This window comes from Cyclopterus lumpus, chromosome 3 (assembly GCF_009769545.1).
Source record: "Cyclopterus lumpus isolate fCycLum1 chromosome 3, fCycLum1.pri, whole genome shotgun sequence".
Taxonomy (NCBI): Eukaryota; Metazoa; Chordata; class Actinopteri; order Perciformes; family Cyclopteridae; genus Cyclopterus; species Cyclopterus lumpus.
In genome coordinates this window covers 6,464,424-6,489,316 of record NC_046968.1, presented here as the reverse complement: position 1 = coordinate 6,489,316, position 24,893 = coordinate 6,464,424, and the positions used below count along the sequence as shown (strand labels likewise).

Here is a 24,893-nt window from a genome sequence, read left to right as displayed (position 1 = left end):
TTACAGGCAGAGCCATTACGACTTCCACTGTCAACATCAGCTGGTGCAGCACGCTATTTTGACAAACAGGGGAGCAGGTGCTCCCACTCAGCCGCCTTTGTGTGACGCCGCAGACACTGAAAAAGAATTCACACCGTTCTGAATACACAGCCTCCAGTCAAATCCTCCTCCGGACGACGGCGCCACACTGAGACACTTCATGTAAATCTCCTCGTTGTCATTTGAATGATATGAAAGGAGGGAATAAAAGGCAGCGCTGACTGACAGGCCGAGAGCGGCGGAGAGGGGGAGGGGACAGGAAACGAGACATTTGGCAAAGAGAGGGGTGAGGGCAGGGTGAGATGAAAACAGACTGGAGAGAGGTTAGAGGGGAGGAAATGAAAGAAGCCAGGAATGAGGAGAAGACGGGCGGACAAGAGAGGAGATGAGGAAATGTGGAAAGAGGAAAAAGGAGAGCTGGATTTGGTAGAGGAGGAGGAGGAAAAAGAGGAGGAGGAAGGGGAGGGGTTGTTTGGGCCTGAGAAAAGCTCCCAGATGTTTCTCAATGCAGCTAATCTGCATCCTAATAAATGAGCAGGAAAGTAATCAACTCATACAGTTCTGCTTGTCACTCTCTCTCCCCCCCACACACACACACACACACACACACACACACACACACACACACACACACACACACACACACACACACACACACACACACACACACACAGTCTGAGATGCTCATGCAGAGATACCCCCCTCCCACTCTGCATTTCATCTTCCCTTCTAATTTTGGAGTTCACGATTTCTCTCGTCTCCTCCATCCATCTGTCCACCCAAACCCCGTGTGCTGTATTGTCTCTTCCAGCTTCAAGTGGAAGCACTTTGCTTTGTGTTTGACTTGACAAGGATGCATGTCCTGTCTACGCTCCTTGACAATCCAAAATAATAATAAATGCATGATTTATGTCCCTTCAATGACAAAGAAAAACAGAAAACATGAAGCGGAATTTTCAACGACTCGATGTTATTTCAAACCTCGTCCAAACACACCTGGGCATGAATATATACCGGCTTTAAATGGTCGCCCCAAACAAACTCTAATCCCATTAGTGATCAATTAGTGATCACGTTCAAAGAGAGTGGCAGAAGCTCAGCAGTTTATAGTTCACATGGTCTCCTCCTCAAAAACAAACGTGCGTTGTACTTAAGATGATTATGAAAATTACGACACTTCGTAGATGATGGCGCGTCTGCTACATACAGGACCCACTTGGGTATGAGACTTATCGACTGACCCGAGACCATATCAATTGTACTCGACATCCCTAAAACCAAACATACGAAGCACTCAAACACTTGCATTAACTTCTCAATAAGCTAAATAAAAACCAAAAGCAACATGTCGGTGTTGCGCCACAGTCATCACGAAAACATAGTATGTGGAATATAAATGTAGTCAAATTGAGTGAATGTCGGTGATTAGCACACCTGAGCCCATGCAAACTTTGTAATATATACTATAAATGAAAGTATCAAAAACATGAACTACAGCCGAACGGCATCCTAGCTGAACATCAGAAACCCTCAAGAGTCCAGCAAGAGTCCAGGCCTCTGGCAGGCCGAGAAGCGAGGCTGCTGTCCGAGGCCAACCTGTGATGGATCTATCCCGGGGAAGTCCGCGGGCATCGTAGGACCTTACCTCTCTCACACACACACACACACACACACACACACACACACACACACACACACACACACACACACACACACACACACACACACACACACACACACACACACACACACACACACACACACACACACACACACACACACACACACACACACACACACACACACACACACACACACACACAAAGTCAACCCTTCAGCAGGTGTTGTTCAATGATGCTCTGGGGAGGATTGAGCGATGTCATCTTGAGAAAATAGAAGGGAGGTGCGAGACCATTAAGATGCAATTGAGCTCACGTTCACAGGTAACACTTGACGGATACATTGTTATGTCGGCTGCTCATCGTTCGCTCGCTAGTCGGCACTCGTGACCACGCGAGTGACTTGATGAATTGATGAACACGCGAGTGACTTGATGAATTGATGAACACGTGAGTGACTTGATGAATTGATGAACACGCGAGTGACTTGATGAATTGATGAACACGCGAGTGACTTGATGAATTGATGAACACGCGAGTGACTTGATGAATTGATGAACACGCGAGTGACTTGATGAATTGATGAACACGCGAGTGACTTGATGAATTGATGAACACGTGAGTGACTTGATGAATTAAACATTCCCATATTTAAAGAAACCCAGTGAGCAGGGCCTTTAAACATAAAGAGTCTCTACTGGGCATCATCGCAAAAACTATTTTGTCTCCACGGCAAATGAAAAATATGTGTTGTTAACAGCTTCGTAGCTGTCCACTTGAGAGTTTGTTAAAGGTGATAAGCAGAAAACAATGATATGAAGGGTTTTAAATGTAAACTGGAACTTTCTGACTACTGGTCACTGCCCCAGAAGCCCACTTTCAATGTAAAGATGCTTCATCTTTCAGCCCCAGTTTGGACACGTGACGGTACGTGCAACAGTGTATGACTACAGCAATTCGATGATGTGGACCACGTAGACATCTGGAAACCACTGGCTCCTACACGAGGACCCTGTATTGACTTTAACCGAGCATTCCAAACAAATATCCAACAAATATTGAGATGCAAAGCCGGACACGCGACGCCATGGATGTCATTTAGCTATTCTTCCTGTGCAACGTACACAATGGCGTTGAGCTCAGTGGTTCTACTTTCTTTACCGCAAAGAAGTCCAATCTGTCGCGATACCACTCGCGCTCCTCATGGTACCCACTTGAGCGTGGCATCGACAGGCCAAACAGAGAACGTTCTTGTGTCAGCAGCTCAGCGTGACACGACTGATCCTAATCTGGCTCTCCAGTCTCGTCACCAAACGCATCGTGGCGTCATCCATCAGAGTCCGGATCCTGGACTCACTAAATGCTACCAAAATAAAACATGGAATCTATACGCCAACTGAGGCTGTTTTGCCATCGATTGAAATTTGAATAAATAAAATATAATGATTACATACTGTCAGTGTGCTTTACAAGGGCATGGTGATGATTTATGAGCTTTTTCTTATGATTCTGAAAGCAGGGGAGCAGTTGTAGCCCCTCCCTTCCAAAAATGAGAACAACTAAATATTCACTGTTCTGGAAAAGGGATGAACGTCGCTCCTTTTCCTACTAATGAGCGAGGAGAGTGACAGATTAAACTGTCCAGAGGCCCACCCTCGAGTGGAACTATTTTTTATTTCCTCAAATGTCATGCAGGTACTAACGCTGTACCAACATTTTGACTTCAAAAGACAGCGTCTTTTACAATAAATAATAGTTAGAAAAAAAAAATTCTGAGCATCGCACACAGACATTGAAGCTACCGTTGTTTCTAGTCAGACACCATTTGTGAATACCGGGCTTAAAGTGCGACTGAAATGCAGCATATTGCACCAACGGTGTGTGCTATTTCTTCTGAATCTGTGAACATTTAGTCGTTGCAACAGACAGATTAAAGGTGATTTTTTTCTGGCATTTCTGACACCTTCATCAGGTAGTTGAAAGTGGAAAGCGAGGGGTTACATGGGGAGAGAGGGAGGAGCCTGGCATGCAATAAGGGCGCCCGTCTGACTTCACATGCAGGATTTGACACGGTGTGAAATAGTAGTACAACAGTCCATCATTAACTTCATTAAAAGCTTTACATTCAGCTCCCAAGTATATTCATAAAGACATGTCTGTACTGAGAGAATCCGGTATGAAACATGCACTAGTTCACAATGTCACACAGCCAGAAGTTTCAAATGTAGGATGATTTCATCTCTTCACAATAATAACTTTGAAGCGGACGTAATCCATAAAAACAAAGGAAACCGAGACTGGGACAAATGAGTCAGTCTGACTGCAAACGGCAACAAGGTTCTTAATGGAAACCTCGAGTAAAACATATATTATATTGACTTAAATCGTGCCCTTTTCAACAAGTAAAACATAATCAATTTCAATTTGCAGCCCATTACTCTGCAGACTGGGAGTTACCGTGCTGCATTTACAGTGCGTGTCTTTGTTGAACGTAACATACAAGCTTAAAGTGGAGACGCAGGGAAAGAGGACTGAGGGACAGGGGCCGCTTTTAATGCAGGTTGAAACGGAACAAAAAATACTCAGACGAGACCCCCCCCCCCCCTCCCCCTCCGACTGACTAGCTCGAGGCTAGAAATGGAAATAACATGACGGATAACAGTCGTGACCATCTGGTTTCTAGGTCTGGGGAAAGAGCTGCTCATGTTCAATTATTCTAATTGGTCTAATGGGGACGGGTATGGTTATAAAAAAAAGAAAGAAAGAATATAGACGTAAGCATCAAATATTAAAATTTCAGTTGTATTTCTCGAAATGTAATTGGGGAAGAAGAAGAAGAAGACAGAAAGAGGCGTCGTCTTCATGTGAAATGGTTTTGGCATGGAGAGAGGAGGAAGAAACAGGGACCCGTTGAATCAGTCACTTACCCATCACTTTAACGAAGTAGGCATCAGCTTCATAATTGTTCTTCAAAGCGTGGATGATCAAGTCGCTTTTGCCCTCTGCCTGGCTTAGAACCAGCATGTCTAATATACCCTGCAAATGAAGACAGGCATATAGATAAGGGACAATGGAAGCCTGGTGTGTGTGTCTTCTGATGTACATTTTTATCCCTCTAACGCACTGATTCGCCATTATCTTATCATCACTTCATGCTTCCCTTTTCCCCCCCCACTTCTCCTCGCTGTCCCAATTTGCACATTCTCTCACAGAGCGCGTCGAGAGACGAGAAGAGCGAGGGAGCTGAATTTAAACAGACAGGCCGCACTGGCAGTAATAATTATATCTGATAAGACGGGAAACGCCGCGGCGGGCTGCAATGCGGCTTCTGTGCCGTCGCGGGGTGCGACCACGTGCAAACGGCGTGCGCACGTCAGACGCGAAGGCAGGCGAGGCCTTGTCGCGAGAAGTGTACGCGAATAACTTTGCTGCCGTATTTATGCTGAGATGACGTTGTTTTGAACGTTGTTTTTTTGTGTGTGTCTTGCGGACAGACTTGACGAAGCATGAATGCAGACTTTTTACAAAATCGGCATCAAGATGTTATTTCAGCATTAGATCGATTACATTGTAATCAAATCACAGCAAGATTTGTAAATATTTATTGATTTTGTCTCCTCAATTATTATCTATATGTCAGTCATATTGTGCATTTATTTAACACACCAGGTAGATGTCTTCAGGTTGAAATAAATGAAAAAGACAGTCGGTGTAAAAATAACCGCATGTATAAGAGGTGAAAAATTGGCTAAATTATCGTGCTTTGTCTTGTAAATACAAAGCTGGCAATGACGGAACAAAGAAGGCTCGCTCACAAGCGACCGAATGTGCTTTAAGCTGCATTACCCTAAATTGAACACGACATTGTTCTGTCCTCTGTCCAATTCTGGAATATTACTTCTGAGCATGAAAGGAAAAAGCATGAACTTAAATCATTTTGTTGATGTCAAAGCTTTATACATAATCCACTTTTATGCATTAGAGAAACCAAATATTCCTGTGTGCTCTGTGAGATTTATTCATTTTCTTCTGCAATTGGCATCAACTTCTTTAATACTGCAGACACTCAACAAGGGGATGTCACTCTCAGTGGCATATTTAACTCTCTGATACCTGTGTCATTGGAGATGCACTTAGACAGAAAAAGACGGGACGGACAAAAGCCGGTGGACATTTAGAGGGACAGATGAAGTAAAAAGTGGAGGGAAATGGAAGAATGAGGGAGAGGCCGGTGCCGGATGATCAACGCAAGTGTTGAACACCAACCTCGACACACAAACTACTCACGTCCTCGTAGATGTCAAAGAATGTTGCTATGACGGCGTTTTGGATGGCTCCCAAATCTGCCTGGTCCCAGTGGATGTAGAACATCCTCCCAACACTGTGGCAACTGGCATTGTTACAGGGCACGTTCTCCAACAGAAAGGCCTGCTGACCACTGGGAGAGAGAGGGAGAGGGGGAGAGAGAGAGAGATGGAGAGAGAGAGAGAGAGAGAGAGAGAGAGAGAGAGCGGAGGGGAAAATGCATGAAAAGGAATTCCGTTTATCGGTTAAATGTTTATCTCTTCAAATCACCCGTCACATTTTAACACGCCGGCGTGGTGGTAATAGTCCACTCTCAGCTTTGTTTAACCTAAGTGACTCTGACTGAACTTTAAAAGGGTGACCTTGTAGTATTTGTGGGCTTTTACAAATAAAACATGACATTTATTATATTTCACCGCGTGCAGCTTTGAACCAGACAATGAGTCCTTGGTAACACACACTGTGCTTGGTAACACACACTGTGCTTGGTAACACACACTCTGCTTGGTAACACACACTCTGCTTGGTAACACACACTCTGCTTAGGAACACACACTCTGCTTGGTAACACACACTCTGCTTGGTAACACACACTGTGCTTGGTAACACACACTGTGCTGTAACACACACTCTGCTTGGTAACACACACTCTGCTTGGTAACACACACTGTGCTTGGTAACACACACTGTGCTTGGTAACACACACTGTGCTTGGTAACACACACTCTGCTCACACACTCTGCTTGGTAACACACACTGTGCTTGGTAACACACACTGTGCTTGGTAACACACACTGTGCTTGGTAATACACTCTGCTTGGTAACACACACTCTGCTTGGTAACACACACTGTGCTTGGTAACACACACTCTGCTTGGTAACACACACTGTGCTTGGTAACACACACTGTGCTTGGTAATACACTCTGCTTGGTAACACACACTCTGCTTGGTAACACACACTGTGCTTGGTAACACACACTGTGCTTGGTAACACACACTGTGCTTGGTAACACACTCTGCTTGGTAACACACACTCTGCTTGGTAACACACACTGTGCTTGGTAACACACACTGTGCTTGGTAACACACACTGTGCTTGGTAACACACACTGTGCTTGGTAACACACTCTGCTTGGTAACACACACTCTGCTTGGTAACACACACTGTGCTTGGTAACACACACTGTGCTTGGTAACACACACTGTGCTTGGTAACACACACTCTGCTCACACACTCTGCTTGGTAACACACACTCTGCTTGGTAACACACACTGTGCTTGGTAACACACAGTGTGCTTGGTAACACACTCTGCTTGGTAACACACTCTGCTTGGTAACACACACTCTGCTCACACACTCTGCTTGGTAACACACACTTTGCTTGGTAACACACACTGTGCTTGGTAACACACACTGTGTTTGGTAACACACACTCTGCTCACACACTCTGCTTGGTAACACACACTCTGCTTGGTAACACACACTCTGCTCACACACTCTGCTTGGTAACACACACTCTGCTTGATAACACACACTCTGCTTGGTAACACACACTGTGCTTGGTAACACACATTGTGCTTGGTAACACACACTGTGCTTGGTAACACACAGTGTGCTTGGTAACACACTCTGCTTGGTAACACACACTGTGCTTGGTAACACACAGTGTGCTTGGTAACACACTCTGCTTGGTAACACACTCTGCTTGGTAACACACACTCTGCTTGGTAACACACACTCTGCTTGGTAACACACACTGTGCTTGGTAACACACAGTGTGCTTGGTAACACACTCTGCTTGGTAACACACTCTGCTTGGTAACACACACTCTGCTTGGTAACACACACTATGCTTGGTACTCCTCCTTACTCCACCTTTAAGGTACTTGTGTCATGTAGCTCCCACCAGTGTTGCCTGCCAATGAATAATAGATGTCAGCTGGGTTCATCCTCTCTAGTGTACAATTGTAAAACCGTTATTAAAGAAGCTCAACCCCCAACAACTAGCAATTAACGGCGATCTCCACCAGACTGTTTAGTTTAGTGTATTAACTGGATCCCTGTTAGCTGACGCCTTAGCGGCCGCTAATCTTCCTGACATGACGTGAAACACAAATAGTTAAAAAATAGTACAAACAGAATAGTACAAAATAAATAAAGTGCAGTCGAGGACTAGGATGTATATTGTGCAGTACATCAGTAATTTATACAAAGAAAGATCAGATGACTACAAAAGTGATGGAACCTGTCAAGTAGTTAATGTCAAGTGGTTGATGCCCCGAGGTGCGCCTTTAATTGTATTTTAAATGACAAATTATTACCTGTATCGGATATATGATGAGGTAGTAAATTCCATGCAGTAATTGCATAAAGAATAACATTGGAGGAGGTTTATTCTTGGGTTAGGAGGTATCAAGTGACCTAAACTAGTGTTCCTTGTGCGATGGTTATGTCTGTTACATGTATATTGTAACTGATTGAAGAAATATTCAGGTGTCTGATTAAATATTGCCTTTCTGAAAAACATGAGAACATGAGGCTATAGTGAAGAACCATGCTAGGCGAGAGTGCATATACTGTATGCTGTATTAGTTTTTATTGAACAATAGAGCGCTAATCTGACAGCTCGGTCTTGAACCAATTGTAGTTTATTTATGTCCTTCTTAGCAGCTGCTGACCATATATATGGACAGTATAGCAGGTGACAAAAGACCAAGGACTGTAACACCTGACAAACAATAGAGAGTTAAATAAAGCCCTTTCTGGTCATAGTTATGCCCCTTCACATTTTAGTGACAACGCCGTCAATGTGCTCCGACCACGACAACACTACACCCGGTAGCACACTGAAACAGGCCTTCTCATCACACACTGAAACAGGCCTTCTCATCACACACTGAAACAGGCCTTCTCATCACACACTGAAACAGGCCTTCTCATCACACACTGAAACAGGCCTTCTCATCACACACTGAAACAGGCCTTCTCATCACACACTGAAACAGGCCTTCTCATCACACACTGAAACAGGCCTTCTCATAACACACTGAAACAGGCCTTCTCATCACACACTGGCCAATGATTCACATAGCGACTCTCTGGGTTCTGGCTTTGGACGAGGTCATGGCTAAAAATGTAAAAAAAAAGGAAAATATTTCGTTTGGATTTGGTCTTTTCAAAATAAGAGCATAGCTCTTTACGACAATGCGAGCGGATATGTTTATATGTTTATGTTTTATGATGTTTAATCATTTTGTCCTTGTTTGGATATTCAGCTAACTTTGCATTGGGGTGACCACACCCTGTATTCGGCAGGAGGAGAGTCATTTACTCGAGCTGGAATAAAGCCCAGCCACTCTGGGAACTCAATTTCATTTCTTTCTCCATTTCTCTACCTGTACTTTGTGTGCTCAGTATCTGTCACCATCCCCCTTTGATTATCAGTGGGGAAATGAATCTCCCTCTTTCTCTATCTATGCGTCTCTCCGTCTTTGGAGACGGCTCTCTGTACCTGTTCTTAGATCTTTGTGGAAGTGGCGAAAAAAATAAAATAAAAATGGCTCTGGTCTAAAAATAGATTAAGCGTAAACAGCCTCCCTCTCTCAGGATTTTAGATGACTCCCCACTCTATCCCAACGCATGTGTCTTGGGAGGAGAGGTAAAAGAGCTGAGAGCCTGCTGGGACATCTGTCATCTAAGATGCTTTTAAAAACTTGAAAGACTGTGCGAGGCAGTGTTGGAAAAACATCACATGTGCCGTACTCGGAGCAAAAATACCCCTCCGTCACAACGTCGGAAAAAAAAGGAAATGCTGCGATGTATAGAGTAGAGTGCATTGATTACTGTCGTCCGCCCTGAAAGGGGGTTGATTTGGCAAGGGCGAAATGCACATCTGTGGAGAATTTACATCAAAGGGATGTATGATACGCTATGTGACAGCACAAAGTTATCTTCACTATTAGGAAGATAACACAGAAGGAGACGGAGATACAATTCCGCATGAAAACAGTAATAAACAGTTACAATAAAACGGTAAATGGTAGACGTACTGAAGCAGTAACGGGGTATACTTTAGCTAGATTTGTCGCTGCTGTTTCACAAAGTATCTAATGGCGGCTTCAAGTCATGTTTTTCAAAAGAGGGCTCTGGTATTCAGCAGCAGGCATGGTTCATCCGTTCAGCTGAAGTTTGCCAGTGCTGGACGGTTTGATGTCGCACCATCAACCTCCCTGAATGAACAGCTAAACTGAAAAACCCAGTGTTTTTCATAGAAGAAGAAGAAGAAGAAGAAGAAGAAGAAGAAGAAGTTATTATTTAAATATCACACACGTTTTAAGACGTTATTTTTCATAAATACTGCAGTGGGATTTCACATTGTGAAATAAGCTGGAAATTACTGGACTGGTTTTTCCACCTGCTGCCTCTCCCGTAGAGACCGTTTATTTCGTGCCGGAGTCACGGTGTTCGCTGGAGGCAAAACAAAGGGAAGGCTGGCGACAAACACCGGTCGCCTGAGAGTAGGGGGCCGAAGTCACACATCAAAAAGTGTCACCTGGCTGTGTTGTTGGGTGCCAGAAGCGAGGGAGCATGGCTCCAACTTCCAATTAGTAAAATACAATGTCGGCAAAGCGTTTCACAGATGGAGAGACGACGTTTGCTAAAAGTTGAGTCCCCTGCTAACTTCAGCCGCAGCTAAACGTTTTCTCGCCGTCTATCAAACCCTTGGCGCATACGCTAACTCTTTTTGACAGATTTGTATAATTATAAGCAGCTGTTGGGTGTGTAAATGTCTGTCCAGTCTGGTCACGTCGGTTAACGTTGATTTCTCGAATAGTAAAGGTTGTGATTCACGACAAGCATCTGTATTTACAACGCTGCAAAGTACGGGGAAGTGCAAGAATTGAATTAATTCCTGAAGCGCACACGTAATGCATCGAGCACACAGATTAGAAATAACCAAGTGGTGTTTCAGGATGTCTGCATCTTTATGTGTGTGCTGGGAGGAGGGGAGGGGCGGGGCCTGGATTAACAGACTTTGGCTGTGATTACACATATATACGAGCCAGAGGTTTGGTGAAAGGTCATTCTGTGTAATCCATCAATACAGCATATGCACTCGACCCGTCTTCCCTTCTCATTAGGCTTAACTCAGCACACACGGAATAAGACCTGTCACTGAGAACCTGCCACTGGAGCGCCTATTGGTCAAGACACAATCCTAATGGTGAGCCCTGATTGGCACACCGGCAAATAATCAGGTCTCCAGCTGCAGGAAATTGTCTCAATTTTCCAGGGACAGCAAATGTGTGTATATATTTTACCTGTATTATGGGGACATAAATCTGATTGCACATTGAGGGCACTTGCCTTTGTTTTGGGGAAAAACTGGGGGACAAAATGCACGTCCCCATATAAGTTAAATAATTATGTTTTAGGATGAAGACTTGGTTTAAGGTTAGGCTAAGGGTCAGGATAAGGGGGTAGTGTTATGGTAAGTCTCTAGGAAATGAATGCAAGTCCCCAAAAGTCATCACACACACACACACACCAAAAACTTCCTCCTTACATCTGTATTCACTGCAAACCCACAAATATTTTTTAACGCATTTGCAAGTACACAAATCCATCTTGAACAATATCCAATCATCATTAATAATAATAATAATGTACACTATTGATCCCCATGGGGAAATTCTTCTCTTATTTATTAAGGAGCAGTGGGCTGCAGTGAAGCGCCCGGGGAGAAACTGGGGGTTCAGTGTCTTGCTCAAGGACACTTCAACATGCAACATATGGGGAGAGCGGGGATTGAACCAGCTACCTTGTGGTTACGGGACGATCACTAATCCCCATGAGCTACAGCCAACCCCAAACCCCCTAAGAGATGTCCGAGACGCTCCTAAAGATCAGTATTGGGGCGATCCGGAGACATTTTCCTGGATCCTCTAGGTTAAAACAAACTTTTCCTTTACTGTGTTTAGGTGTTGGGATGTTGCTCTCCTTCAGACAGCCACATTCAGTTAGCCGGAGCCAAGCGGCAGGTCATACCAGTTGTTGCTAATGCATGGTAATACCATGAGTAGCTTGATGACAGGCCAGAAGAAGACTTGGCATTTGCCAGGTTTCGGTGCTCTCTGCGAGCTGGCGTTTATGCTCAGCCAAAGTTTATTTGGGAGCGCAGACACACCAACAAAGTGAGGCATCTTCTTTTCACATACTCCTTTGAATGAAACTTTTATTCAAATCACATGGGTAATTTAACATTCTAAACGGGCAGCCGTGTCATTAAAATCAGACGAGCTATCAGTAGATACCCGTTGTCAAAAGACTTGGATCGGGCCCAAAATAACTTGATTTTGCTAAATAATAGATAGATGAATAAATACAAATATAAAAATGAAGATAGATATGTGTGCTTAATTTCTAACTGAGCAGTCCTCCAAATAAAAACGTCTAATTAAATTTGGCGTTTAGCTGAATAATTTGACCGCAAAAGTTAAAAACACGGCGGAAAATGTTTTGTTGTTTTTGTGATAAAAAAAATAAATCTAATGACAAACAACACACATCTGACTAGAATGTGGCTTTAAGCGCATGAGGAATGTGCACCTTCAGCCCGTGTCTGCAGTGGTGTCAGCACGTGTGTGTGTGTGTGTCGGAAGGCGTGCGCCTCGGGGGCTTCGATTATTGTGTGAACCCCTGTGTCAGTGCTGATGAGTGGATTTGTGTGTGTGCCTGTAGGGACTCCTCCACTGTTCCTACCTCCACCCGCCTCCCTTCTAATTGGCCTCCAGAGGGGCAGTCGGCTGGCAGGAGGCTGACCACTGATCACAACGATGACCCCCACCCCCCCTCGGACGCTCCCAGAGTTCCCCAGTTACCGGTCTACCTTTAGCGCTCATCCATCCCATCTCTCTGCTCATCTCCCTCCAGCTGAGAGGCCACGCTGACATGGCCGCCGCCTTCTTGATGTCCCTTCTTTTCTTTTCTTCCCTCTTATCCACTCATCCGTGCCCCTCCCCCCCACACTTTCATCAATTGTTCGCCTTTTATGCCTACCAATCAGGACACCGAGGACTCTATTAAAATGCCTTCCAGCACTGTGTTATTTCTGCACAGTGCGATGAGGAGCAGACGAGGAGCAGATTCATGTGCTTTTGAGTTTGAAGGATGGAAGCAACACAGCGGCAGACTCGTCTCTTTTTTCCTTGACAAGATGACCTATTGGCCCTCTCCTAACTCTCCTCCATCCTCCTACACCACTTCACAAACCCCTACGTCTCTTGATGTTAAAGCCTTTCAGGTTGGTCCGCTTTAGTCTTGCACTTTTTTATTTATTTAATCTAGTTCACCTCTTGAATTAGTTGATTTGATTTCTGTGTCAAAAGAACTCAAAAAGTTTTTTCTCTGGTTTACTTTATAATTGGTTCTTCATATTCACATCATCACTTGAAACAATGTAAAGTTTTAATGTTTAACATCTGTTGTACTGGCTTTGAGCGAGTGTATCCTGCCTCATGCCAATTAGTGATGAGTCCCTTTATAAGTCTCTCCGTTTGGTAATGGCTCCTGTCTGGTTATGGCGGTTGCTCATCTTGTCAAAGAAAGAAGAGACGAGTCTGCCGCTGTGTTGCTTCCATCATTCAAATTCAAAAGACCATGATCGAATGCACCCTCATCGCCCTCTGCAGAAATAACACGGTGCTGGAAAGCATTTTACCGGAGTCCTTGGTGTCCTGATTGGTAGGCGAAAAAGGCAAAACGATTGATGGGAGTGGAGTGGGAGAGCAGATGAGTGGACAAGAGTGTGAAAAGGGATGTTACCCACACAGCAGGTTTACCCATTGAAGGTTTATCAACATGATGAATACGCTTTCAACAGTTTGAGACCCATACAAAAGGAATTAAATACTAAATCGCTCTCTTTTAGTGGTTCAATTAAGAACTTTAGATTAGATTATTAGTTCATGTTAATGTAGTTGTTTTAACACACACACACACACACACACACACACACGTATGACCACTTGATAACTCACCAAACTATTGACTCACTGACAGTCAGAGAGAGAGAGAGCACCTACGATCAAATTCTCAAGCTCTCCAAAGCCAATATTATTATTGTTACCTATATATATATATATATATATATATATATATATATATATATATATATATATATATATATATATATATATATATATATATATATATATATATATATATATATATATATAGAGAGAGAGAGAGAGAGAGAGAGAGAGAGAGAGAGAGAGAGAGAGAGATGTGGACGGAGGTTGACTGAAGGGAAGGAGTGGGCGGGTCCACTCAGATGAAGTGACAGCGCTAGGTTGTCCGGCGCCGGGAAAACTGTGGTTTTGCGTTCTCTGCTGATGGACAGAGGCGGTGACTCACGGCGAGACAGAGTCAAAGTACATCCTTTGGAAGTGTCACCGCTCTGGACCCCCCACCCCCTCTCACTCCGTCAGCTGTCTTTGTGAGCCTGTCCTTTTGTTCACAAGATTACAAAACAACAACGCAGAAAATGAGTTTCACAATGATGCAAAACAACATTGCCATTAGCAAAGACAATCTCGATTCAAGTATCCATTCCATCACTTTTCTTAAGAGCTGCCACCAGCTGTGAATCCACACGTATTGCAATTCAGATTAAGGTCACATTGGTGTCATTAGCGTGCCAATGAACCCTGGCTGGAAACAATACGAGCTTGCATAATCTCTGAATGCTAGAGTAGCTGAGCTAGTGGGCGGAAGTGTGGGAGCGATCATCTTAAATCTCGGTGTGAATTTGGGCACTGGGCCTCAAGTCCCCATCTGTCTCTGCTGCAAAGCAACCCCAGAGGCCCAAACACCGGCTCTGTGAGTGTTTCTAGAGGAATACTGTTATGAAATGACTGACGGAGCTTCCGATACAGTAACAGACAGCATGTGGCCATGGACGGCCCTGCTTTTAAGGAATAAAAAGATGTGAAGTGATACCAGACAGACTTTGACACATTTAGAATTGACAAATTGGACTGACACGGAATTTTGTACAGACGTTCGTGGTCACCAGAGGATGAATTGTACTAATTTAAGCAATCGGTCAACTTTTCTTCTATTGCTATACCTCCAGATCCAATTTTCACTTTTCTTTTTCAAATGCTTTTGTTTATTACCAAATCTCTGCAAAACAAAGTGCACCTGTTCCTGCGCACAGCCTCACAGTCTTGTTGCTCTTTTGTTCATCTGTACTTCCTCCTCTGTTGCTCTCCTGAAGGTTTCTTCCCTTTTTCCTGACCCGATGTGAGGTCCTGGGACAGGGATGTCGTATGTGTACAGATTGCAAAAGGAAAATTAGTAATTTGTGATTCTGGGCCACACAAAATAAACTGAATTGAACTGAACTTTACTCCTCACAGCGAGCGTCCTTTGATTTTTCGGTGGGTGCTGCTCTGCTCTTGGTTTACCAATGCTCAGGCTAACTGGCTGCTTAAATCCATTCCAAATAACATGGGGGGGACCGATCACACACGGGATGCAATGTCATTCATTCACTAAGAGTGGTGAATGAATGACATTGCAGGACCTGGAAATCAATTGAATACCTGCTGTGTTATATCAACCGAGACGGAAAGACAGCAAACCAGAGAGGCGTTCGTGTGCTCGAGATTATAACTTCAAAAGAAAAAGATGTGCTCACTGGTAAATGAAGTGCACACACAGACACACACACACACACACACACACACACATTTTTGCTGGAATAGCATTTTGGCATAATGACATTCTTTTAAAGTAATCATCAAATGGCCAACACCCGCCTTCATTATGCTATTACTCAACAGTTCCCTTAATTGTATTTGTTTAGGAAGTCATCGGAGGCCAAACCAGCCGCCCACCAACAAAGCCGCGCTTCGGAGGGGAAAACACGATGCGGGACAAAAACGAGGCGAACGCCTCGCGCTACTCCAGTTTCCAACCCCGGTATTAGCAACAAAACCGGGGGACAAACACAGCTATCCTGCTTCCAACAGAGAGAAGGATGGGTTTTAAATGGCATTGCCTAGCAACAGCCTGCTAAGCTCTTGGCAGCTGCTTGGTCGGGTTGCATACTGATGGATGGAGACTCGCACACACACACACACACACACACACACACACACACACAGACACACACGCACACTAAAGTTAATGTGATGGAACTCATCCAGACATCGAAAAAGAAAAGGTAAAGAGCAGCGAGCTTTACATAACCAAGAAACATTAATTGTTGCTCCACTGCACGTGAGTGGGCACAGAATGAGGTGTTGCCTTGCCTTTAACTTCACTTTTAACCCGAACTCAAGTGCAGATGTAGACGTCGCCGAGTTCCTGCTCTGACTTTCTACCACATCTGCAATCTATTAAAAATAAGATTAATGAGGCCGTACTGTATACTTCAATTTCTGCTTATTGACGCAAACCACCACTTAGATCAGTGCAAACACTCATCGAATTCCAAAGAGGTGTCTCACAATTAGTGGACTAGTCTTCTATTGTTGATTTCAATAACTAAGACCCACTTGACACCTTGCGTTGAAATATGTTTCCCATGCGGAACTTATCTCGATAGGATTAAACCAGATTTACATGTAAAACTGGTATTAACACGCGTCTCCAGCCTCCGCAGTGACACTGGGACATCGCTTTTCACGACACAGAGAGGGATGAGAAGAGGAGATGCAGAGCGCAGACGCAGATCGCAGATGGCGAGCGGAGACGCAGAGCGCAGACACAGAACGCAGACGCAGAGCGCAGACGCAGATCGCAGATGGCGAGCGGAGACGCAGATCGCAGATGGCGAGCGGAGACGCAGAGCGCAGACGCAGAGCGCAGAGGGCGAGCGGAGACGCAGACGCAGAACGCAGACGCAGAGCACAGAGGGCGAGCGGAGACGCAGAGTGTAGAGGGAGAGCGGAGACGCAGAGCGTAGAGGGCGAGTAGAGACGCAGAGCGCAGACGCAGAACGCAGACGCAGAGCGCAGAGGGCGAGCGGAGACGCAGAGCGCAGAGGGCGAGCGGAGACGCAGAGCGTAGAGGGCGAGCGGAGACGCAGAGCGTAGAGGGCGAGCGGAGACGCAGAGCGTAGAGGGCGAGCGGAGACGCAGAGCGTAGAGGGCGAGCGGAGACGCAGAGCGGAGAGGGCGAGCGGAGACGCAGAGCGTAGAGGGCGAGCGGAGACGCAGAGCGTAGAGGGCGAGCGGAGACGCAGAGCGTAGAGGGCGAGCGGAGACGCAGAACGCAGAGGGCGAGCGCAGATGCAGAGCGCAGACGCAGAGGGCGAGCGGAGACGCAGACGCAGAACGCAGACGCAGAGCACAGAGGGCGAGCGGAGACGCAGAGTGTAGAGGGAGAGTAGAGACGCAGAGCGCAGAACGCAGACGCAGAGCGCAGAGGGCGAGCGGAGACGCAGAACGCAGAGGGCGAGCGCAGATGCAGAGCGCAGAGGGCGAGCGGAGACGCAGAACGCAGAACGTAGAGGGCGAGCGGAGACGCAGAGTGTAGAGGGCGAGCGGAGACGCAGAACGCAGACGCAGAACGTAGAGGGCGAGCGGAGACGCAGAGCGTAGAGGGCGAGCGGAGACGCAGAGTGTAGAGGGCGAGCGGAGATGCAGAACGCAGAGGGCGAGCGGAGACGCAGAGCGTAGAGGGCGAGCGGAGATGCAGAGCGCAGAGGGCGAGCGGAGACGCAGAACGCAGAGGGCGAGCGGAGACGCAGAACGCAGAGGGCGAGCGCAGACGCAGAGCGTAGAGGGCGAGCGGAGACGCAGAATGCAGAGGGCGAGCGGAGACGCAGAGCGTAGAGGGCGAGCGGAGACGCAGAACGCAGAGGGCGAGCGCAGACGGCGAGCGGAGACGCAGAACGTAGAGGGCGAGCGCAGACGCAGAGCGCAGAGGGCGAGCGGAGACGCAGACGCAGAACGCAGAGGGCGAGCGCAGACGCAGAGCGCAGAGGGCGAGCGGAGACGCAGACGCAGAACGTAGAGGGCGAGCGGAGACGCAGAGTGTAGAGGGCGAGCGGAGACGCAGAACGCAGACGCAGAACGTAGAGGGCGAGCGGAGACGCAGAACGCAGACGCAGAACGTAGAGGGCGAGCGGAGACGCAGATCGTAGAGGGCGAGCGGAGACGCAGAACGCAGACGCAGAGAGCGAGCGCAGAGAGCGAGCGCAGACGCAGAGCGAGAGCGCGAGCACAGAGCTGGCACCGCTCATCTCTCACAGAAGTCCGGTGACCGGAGTAGCGCTGAAGGTGAAAGTGGGATATTTAAGAGGCGCTCAAGCCAACGGCAGCATTTTGTGTGCGCTGCAGTGACAGCTGTATATAAATAACAATAACATTACTGATGAGAAACATTACAAGTACATACTTTGCCCAAACATTTTCTACTCAACAGTTGACAAACTGCCAGTTTCACCTGCTACAGAATGTTTATTGAACGCCATGAGACAGGCGGAGGAGACGAGGACAGAGAGGCAGCAACCTTCAAGGTTAACCACAATATTCTGTTACTGTCAGACTGACCTATAGCCTGGAGAGTTCTGCACATTGACGTGTGTATGTGCTTGGTTCACACTAGTGTGAGTGTGTGTTCCCACGGCTGTTCCTGTCTTGTTGATTTGCACCCCTTCCCAAAAGACACTTGTGACTTGTGAGAATCGTTCCTGTTGCTGGTATCCGTAATCACCAGTAATGTGTGCTGTCGTCGGGACGTGGCTGTGTGCTGTCATGTCGCGGTGTGAGATCAACTGAAGAGAAATCACTCGAGTTCAGCCGTTTTCCATCTGTGACCTTATTCTGTATTCCAGAAATAGCTCCCTCCCACCACTTACTGCTACATGCATGGCTACATGTTACATGTACACTCTTGCACACACACACACACACACACACACACACGCAGAGCAGCCAGGTGGAGTGTGACATTTAGACCATTTCTCCCGCAATAGGGGGCTCTTATGAAGCTGGGGTGGACCATTTCAACATCAAACACTCACAGTCAGCAGGACGCTCTGTCTCCCTGAGGGTAGTCGATGAATGGAGGGTGTGTGTGAGTGTGTGTGTGTGTGTGTGTGTTATTTCTCTCCCCCAGTGAAGAGAGTGGTTCTGCTCTGACAGACAACCATAGTGCCTGTACAAAATAGTCCGGTAGTGCAAACCACATCGGCGTACGGCTATTTGCTACGAGGAGCCGACACTTTTTCTCCGCGTCGTCCCAGCAGAGGGCCGTAAAAAGCTTCAGGGGTTTCGCTCCCCATCAGCATCATTACATTACGAACTAAAAAGGTAATAAGGATGGCGATACAGGAAGTTCGGCGACGCACGTTCACACGGTGCTGCCTTCTTTTTAGGAGAAAAAAAGAAAAGAAAAGCTCTGACAAGACCACATGTTGTGCCGATTGTGGAAATCAAGTGCTTTGTTTACCTAACGACTAGTTGCGTTAGCTGCATGCGGTGCAGCTAACGCAAGAAGTCGCACGGACCACTTGATTCTGCTAAAGCGCTTCTCCACCGACTACTAAAATTACTACAGCTGCTGCTGCTGCTGGGAAAGCGAGGTCCTCACACTTGTTTCATTGTACAAATCAAGGGCCGGCTGCTGCTTGTCATGTCTGTCATTGGCTCGTAAATTGTCATATTTCCTCGTGCTTTTTGACTTTATTCACTTTCAATTGACAATTTAAACAAAAGAAAAACGGGACAGAAACATATTCCAACTTCTTCTGAACTCTGAGCTCCCGAGGACATTTGAGATGCAACGGGCAATGCATTATAAGATAAGATAATCCTTTATTAGTCCCTCAGTGGGGAAATGTACACGAGAACTATGCTTCGTTTTCCTCCCAAACGCCCAGCTTAATGGTCGTTATCGACGTTGAGGAGTTTGGAGAGGCAACGAGCGACATTTCACCATTTATGTCTTGCTATCCACTTACTGATCCAGACTGAACATATCAAATTATTGAGTGGGAGTTTTTCAGAGTTAATGCACCTTAAATGATGGGAAACTGTATGAAGCATTTTTGGAAGAGCAACACAGTTAAAAATCGAGTCGTTCCCACTCTTGGTTTGTCTGTTCTGAGCAGTGTCCTGGCCCATTTAACAAAACATGTACTTAGTATCAGCGGCGAGGAGAAGACGCCATGTAGCCTCACGAAAGGGACAACTGCCCTTTTCCTACTGGAGCTCTTCATTAACGGCCAGCTAGGACTCCCCCGCGCCACATACCACGTTCACTACAATAGATTATGACCGACTGGTGGAAATCATCTCATTTCTTGTTCCATTTCCTCCATTCGGGGGGATTCCCTGTTGTGCGGCCACACACTCGAAAAAGTGGAAAGAAAGGAAGCAATTATGAAAGAAAGAAGGAACCAAAGCCCCGTTATAATAATATCTGGGGATTTTTAAGTTATTAACTATTCCTCAGTGCTGATGGAGGTTGAAGAGCCACTGATGCAGTCGGACGACTGATCCCCTCCCACCACCCCCCCCCCCACCCCAAAATTACTACGTGACAGATTACAGCAGTCTGGAACGTACTGGACTGTAAGAGGTGAGGTTTTCATCCACTGAGGGACCTCTCCTCTCTGCGTGTTCCCATGAAGAAAGCCTTTCTGGTGGCATTCGGGCAAACACGAGGGCTTTGATGTACACAACGAGGGGGAGAGAGAGACAAAGGGAACGTGCCCGTGCTGCTTCCTCTCCCGTGTGTCCCTAAACTCACAATGAGAGACAGGCACATCGATATTTCACTTAAAGACTTCTTGCTACTGTGTCTCCGTGCAGTGTACGCGAATCCCACAGAGACAATATTATCAGATGTGTCAAGGTGTTGAAAAATAATTAGAATTCATCACAGCAAACATACAAAGAGCTGTTGATGGGGCATTGTACATTTTTGGGCCCCCTCGCGTTACTTGGTGGTGAATAATTTTTCTAATTCTCATGAATGCCGAATATAATAGATACGCAATGAACCAGTTGAAAACGTTGTGTCAAATTGTGTCACAACTAAACATGCAAAAGCATCCTTGATGGTTCTGCACGGATCGTGGTGCGCGGAGAGGCAAACTGTCGCCTCATACACCAAATTCACTTATTGCGGTTGCCTTCTTCAACAAATGTCAAGATTCATACTACGTGTGTGTGCGTGTGTGTGATAGCTAGCATTTAGCTGCAAAAGCCTAGAGATCTGATTATTATTTTTGCTGGGAGCTAAAAGAGCAAGCGGTAGGCAGCGCTGCTAACAGCTGCCCACGCCACTTCGCTTTAATGGAAACCCCAAACAAAAACACTCCACACACCTCATTATCAGAGGAGACTTTAGCACTTTCACACCACTGCAACAAAACAGCACAGCGCAGGGAGTTGACTGGCGTAAACAATTATCCACACCACATCACTTATTGTTGATCTCTGCAAAGAGCACGCAAACTCAGCTCCATTTAATTTATGAAGCCACAGAGTTGATCGTTTATTCTGATAGTATTTGAGCGTGTGTGAAATATGTGTGCGCCATCTTTGGGATATATGTGAAGCAAAGTGTCCTCGACTCAATCTCAGGTTTCTGTTCGTGTTAACCAGCGACAGGAGGTGGAGCTCCCTGAAACCAGCCAGAGGCAGACATCAGGAGGCTCCGCCCCTCACGTTTAACATTTCAGCCCAAACAGAAACACGTATGCCTACGTTTGGATAGGATATTTGAATAGGATCTTATCTTATTTCAATCAAATTTAGAATTTTTTTTTTATTGGACGTTGGGGAAAACTAATATCCCGGTTGAAACTAAAAGTCAACGTTGAAATGTTGTCACGTCGGTCTTTAGTCATAAGAACAGTTCTCAGTCTGGTTAGTCCCCGAGGTCGTGAGAGTCGCTCGTCACTCTGTGGTGACTCGAGTCGCGTTTACGTCAACCACAACTCAGTGGTTTTGTAGCATGAACCTAAACTTATATTTAAAAAAAGACTTTATGCATGCAACAAGCGTATATTGATCCCCGACATCCGTGGGAGTGAGGATGTGTTGGACTTTCACCCAGCTGCCTGCCGTTTTGTGTGAAGCCAGAAGTCAACGTTGACTTTGTCCCTTCGTAGTCTCATAGTATATATATTTTAACCCAAAGCACTTTTACGAACCCTAACCAAATAGTTTTCTGGGCTTTTGTTGGAAAATGTAATGCAATGCATCAGATACTCACTGAGACACTCAGATGAGGGGCGGTATATTCTAATGAAGCCTCTTCCGAACGGCTCGTAGAATCAAATGTTTTCTGATTTCGGCACCCCACAAAAATCTGACTGGGTCGTCTCATCTCACAGTTAATGAATTGGGAGGCGCTCCAGATACCCAAATGCATGTGCAAAAGCGGGTTTATTCGTTATATGTCCCGTGTAATGGAGCACATGTTCAGGCCTAGGCACTGTGGCGGTAACAAACAATATAGTATTAAGAAGCCAGTGAAACAATACCAAATGGATGTCCACGGCAAACAGAGGGACAATGGGGGATTTTCCAAACATATCACAAATACCCAACATTATCTACGGACCAAATGGGCAAAATATTCCCCACCGTGGTAATCAAAAATATGTTTTTATGGCTATATTTGTGCCAAATACAGAAAAAAAATCCTTCACTACAGTGATTTCTACATTATTGATTTCCTTTATTTATTCATCCCTTACGAGACAACAAGGCAGTCCTGGAAAGAAGTAAACCAAGCATTAAATTAATGAAGTATTCTTTCCATATTGACACTTGTAAGTGACAACAATCGATTGTAGCTGCCAGGAAGCCGACGTTCTCCTTTGTGTCAGTGTTCTATCTGCTTGATTTATAGCCATAAGGAAACAACATGGACTAATCTCAAGATTCTCGAATGAATCCGTTCCATCCGCAGTGAGATGACCGCGATGCCTCTGAAGAAGGGCAGCAGCAGGTCATTGCCATGCTGTGTTGATGCTCACCGACTCGCACACTTTGAAAATTGTCAGTTTGAAGGTTTCATATGGTGAGAGGGACAGACGATTGAAGTATTTCCTGGAAGCTGGTTGCCTCATGCTGTTGTATCCTCGAGGCAAAAGCAACACATGCACCTTTTACAGGAGGTGAACATTCTTGCAAAAAAAAAAAAAAGGTATAATATGTAACATTAGGTTAAGACTACAGAGGGATGCCCAAGTAAGCAAGTTAACGTTACATTCGCTATCGTTACTTCGCTAACGTTACTTCGCTAACGTTACTTCGCTATCGTTACTTCGCTATCGTTACTTGGCTATCGTTACTTGGCTAACGTTACTCACTTCGCTATCGTTACTTTGCTATCGCTAACGTTACTTCGCTAACGTTACTTCGCTAACGTTACTTCGCTAACGTTACTTCGCTAACGTTACTTCGCTAACGTTACTTCGCTAGTTAACGTTGCGACTATTTCAAAGTGATGAGTCACGCCGGACCGATTTCCGTCGGCAATGATGGTTGTTAAACAATGAAGACAACAATTCCCATGATCCCAGCTGCTTCATGTCTTTTTTGGGCTTGATGTGTGCTCGCAGAGTAGGAATACAAATTTTTAAAAAGGTGTCGTTGTGCATGTGCCCGAGTGGGCAACGATGTATCAATGACCCTTTGTAATGTGTTGGTCTCATCTGGCCAGTGGCCATCTGCTCAGGTTAGAAGTCACTGTGGATGATGACGACTTCGAAGAAGCAGCAGATCTGTGGTATTGCTGATTTGGCTGAAAGGGAGCTTGAGAAACACATTCCGATGTGTACGTTAGATACAGTCACACACACACATGTAATTATCTCGAAGTCGCTTAGGGAAGATCACACAATGACCCATGTGCCTTTGAATCAGCGCATGGATGTGATAAAGTGCAGTGAGAAAAGCACGATTAGTGCCGAGCATAAAGCTATTCTATAAAGGCCTGCTGGGTAACGCATATGATCCTTCACCTCAAACACAAGCAGTGTGTGTGAAGAGCAGTCAATGTTATTCCCATAAAGTACTGACATTTACGGTCGTATCGACAAGACACTGGAACAGCAGGTGATCCATTCTATATTCTCTAATTACAGCTGCGTGTCATTTGTCATCGTGTTGTGAATGTGCTGCAAGCTGTCGAGGGAAGTAGAGAAAGAAAATAAAAGGAAAGAGTATGATGGGAGATTTTACATGCTGTTGTACTTTGTCTCTGCAGCAATATTTATCACATAAACCGTCTAATGACAGCACCTTTGTATAATATGATATTAAATAGATAACCATCTTGATTCATTCCGTATCGCTTTCACCGTACGTCCATTTACCTTCACGACAGCTGCACCACTGGTAAATATGAAATGCTGCTGCACATGTTGGTTGTGATATCGTAACATTAATGTGAGTTGAAGTGCCGCCTTGTTCTAGTCTATGACTGTCCATTGCTTGTGGGCTGCAACTCATCAGCCAGTGGAGACTGGGAGGACGAGGACAGGCAGGTGATTCATGTTCCATTTCTTTCCTGACAATCATTTACAAATGGTTTTCTGTATTCCAACAAAGCAGTGATGCTACTAATCCAATGATCTATTGTTAGAAAATCGTATCCCTTGTTAATATGATTGAAATCGTAATGCTAATTGTGATTTACTTTAATGCTTTCTTGCGTACCTCTAACTCTATAAAAAGGGCTTGAAAGGCACCCGTAAAGCATGATTTTACTGCCGGATATCTGTTTAGTTGGATGATGAGGGATATATTCTAATAGTATATGTATTTCATCAGCAATAACCCAATGCTGGTATTTAGCTCAATATTACAGAGTTGAGGCATGAATGAAACCTCCAGGAGGAAAATTTCCCGTTCTCCAGCTGTCTTGAAGTCAAATGTGCCGTCGGCA

The 24,893-nt window shown here is 45.5% G+C and overlaps 1 protein-coding gene across 1 annotated transcript in view; it reads right to left on the bottom strand.

Annotated features, from left to right (window-relative positions):
* itfg1 (integrin alpha FG-GAP repeat containing 1) overlaps positions 1-24,893 on the bottom strand; it is a 114,875-nt gene that overhangs the window by 36,699 nt on the left and 53,283 nt on the right. The window contains exons 11-12 of the mRNA XM_034559617.1: positions 5,946-6,096; positions 4,586-4,694 (exon numbers count right to left, since the gene is read on the bottom strand). Of these exons, the coding sequence (XP_034415508.1) occupies positions 4,586-4,694; positions 5,946-6,096 (260 nt within the window). The remainder of the gene's footprint in view (positions 1-4,585; positions 4,695-5,945; positions 6,097-24,893) is intronic.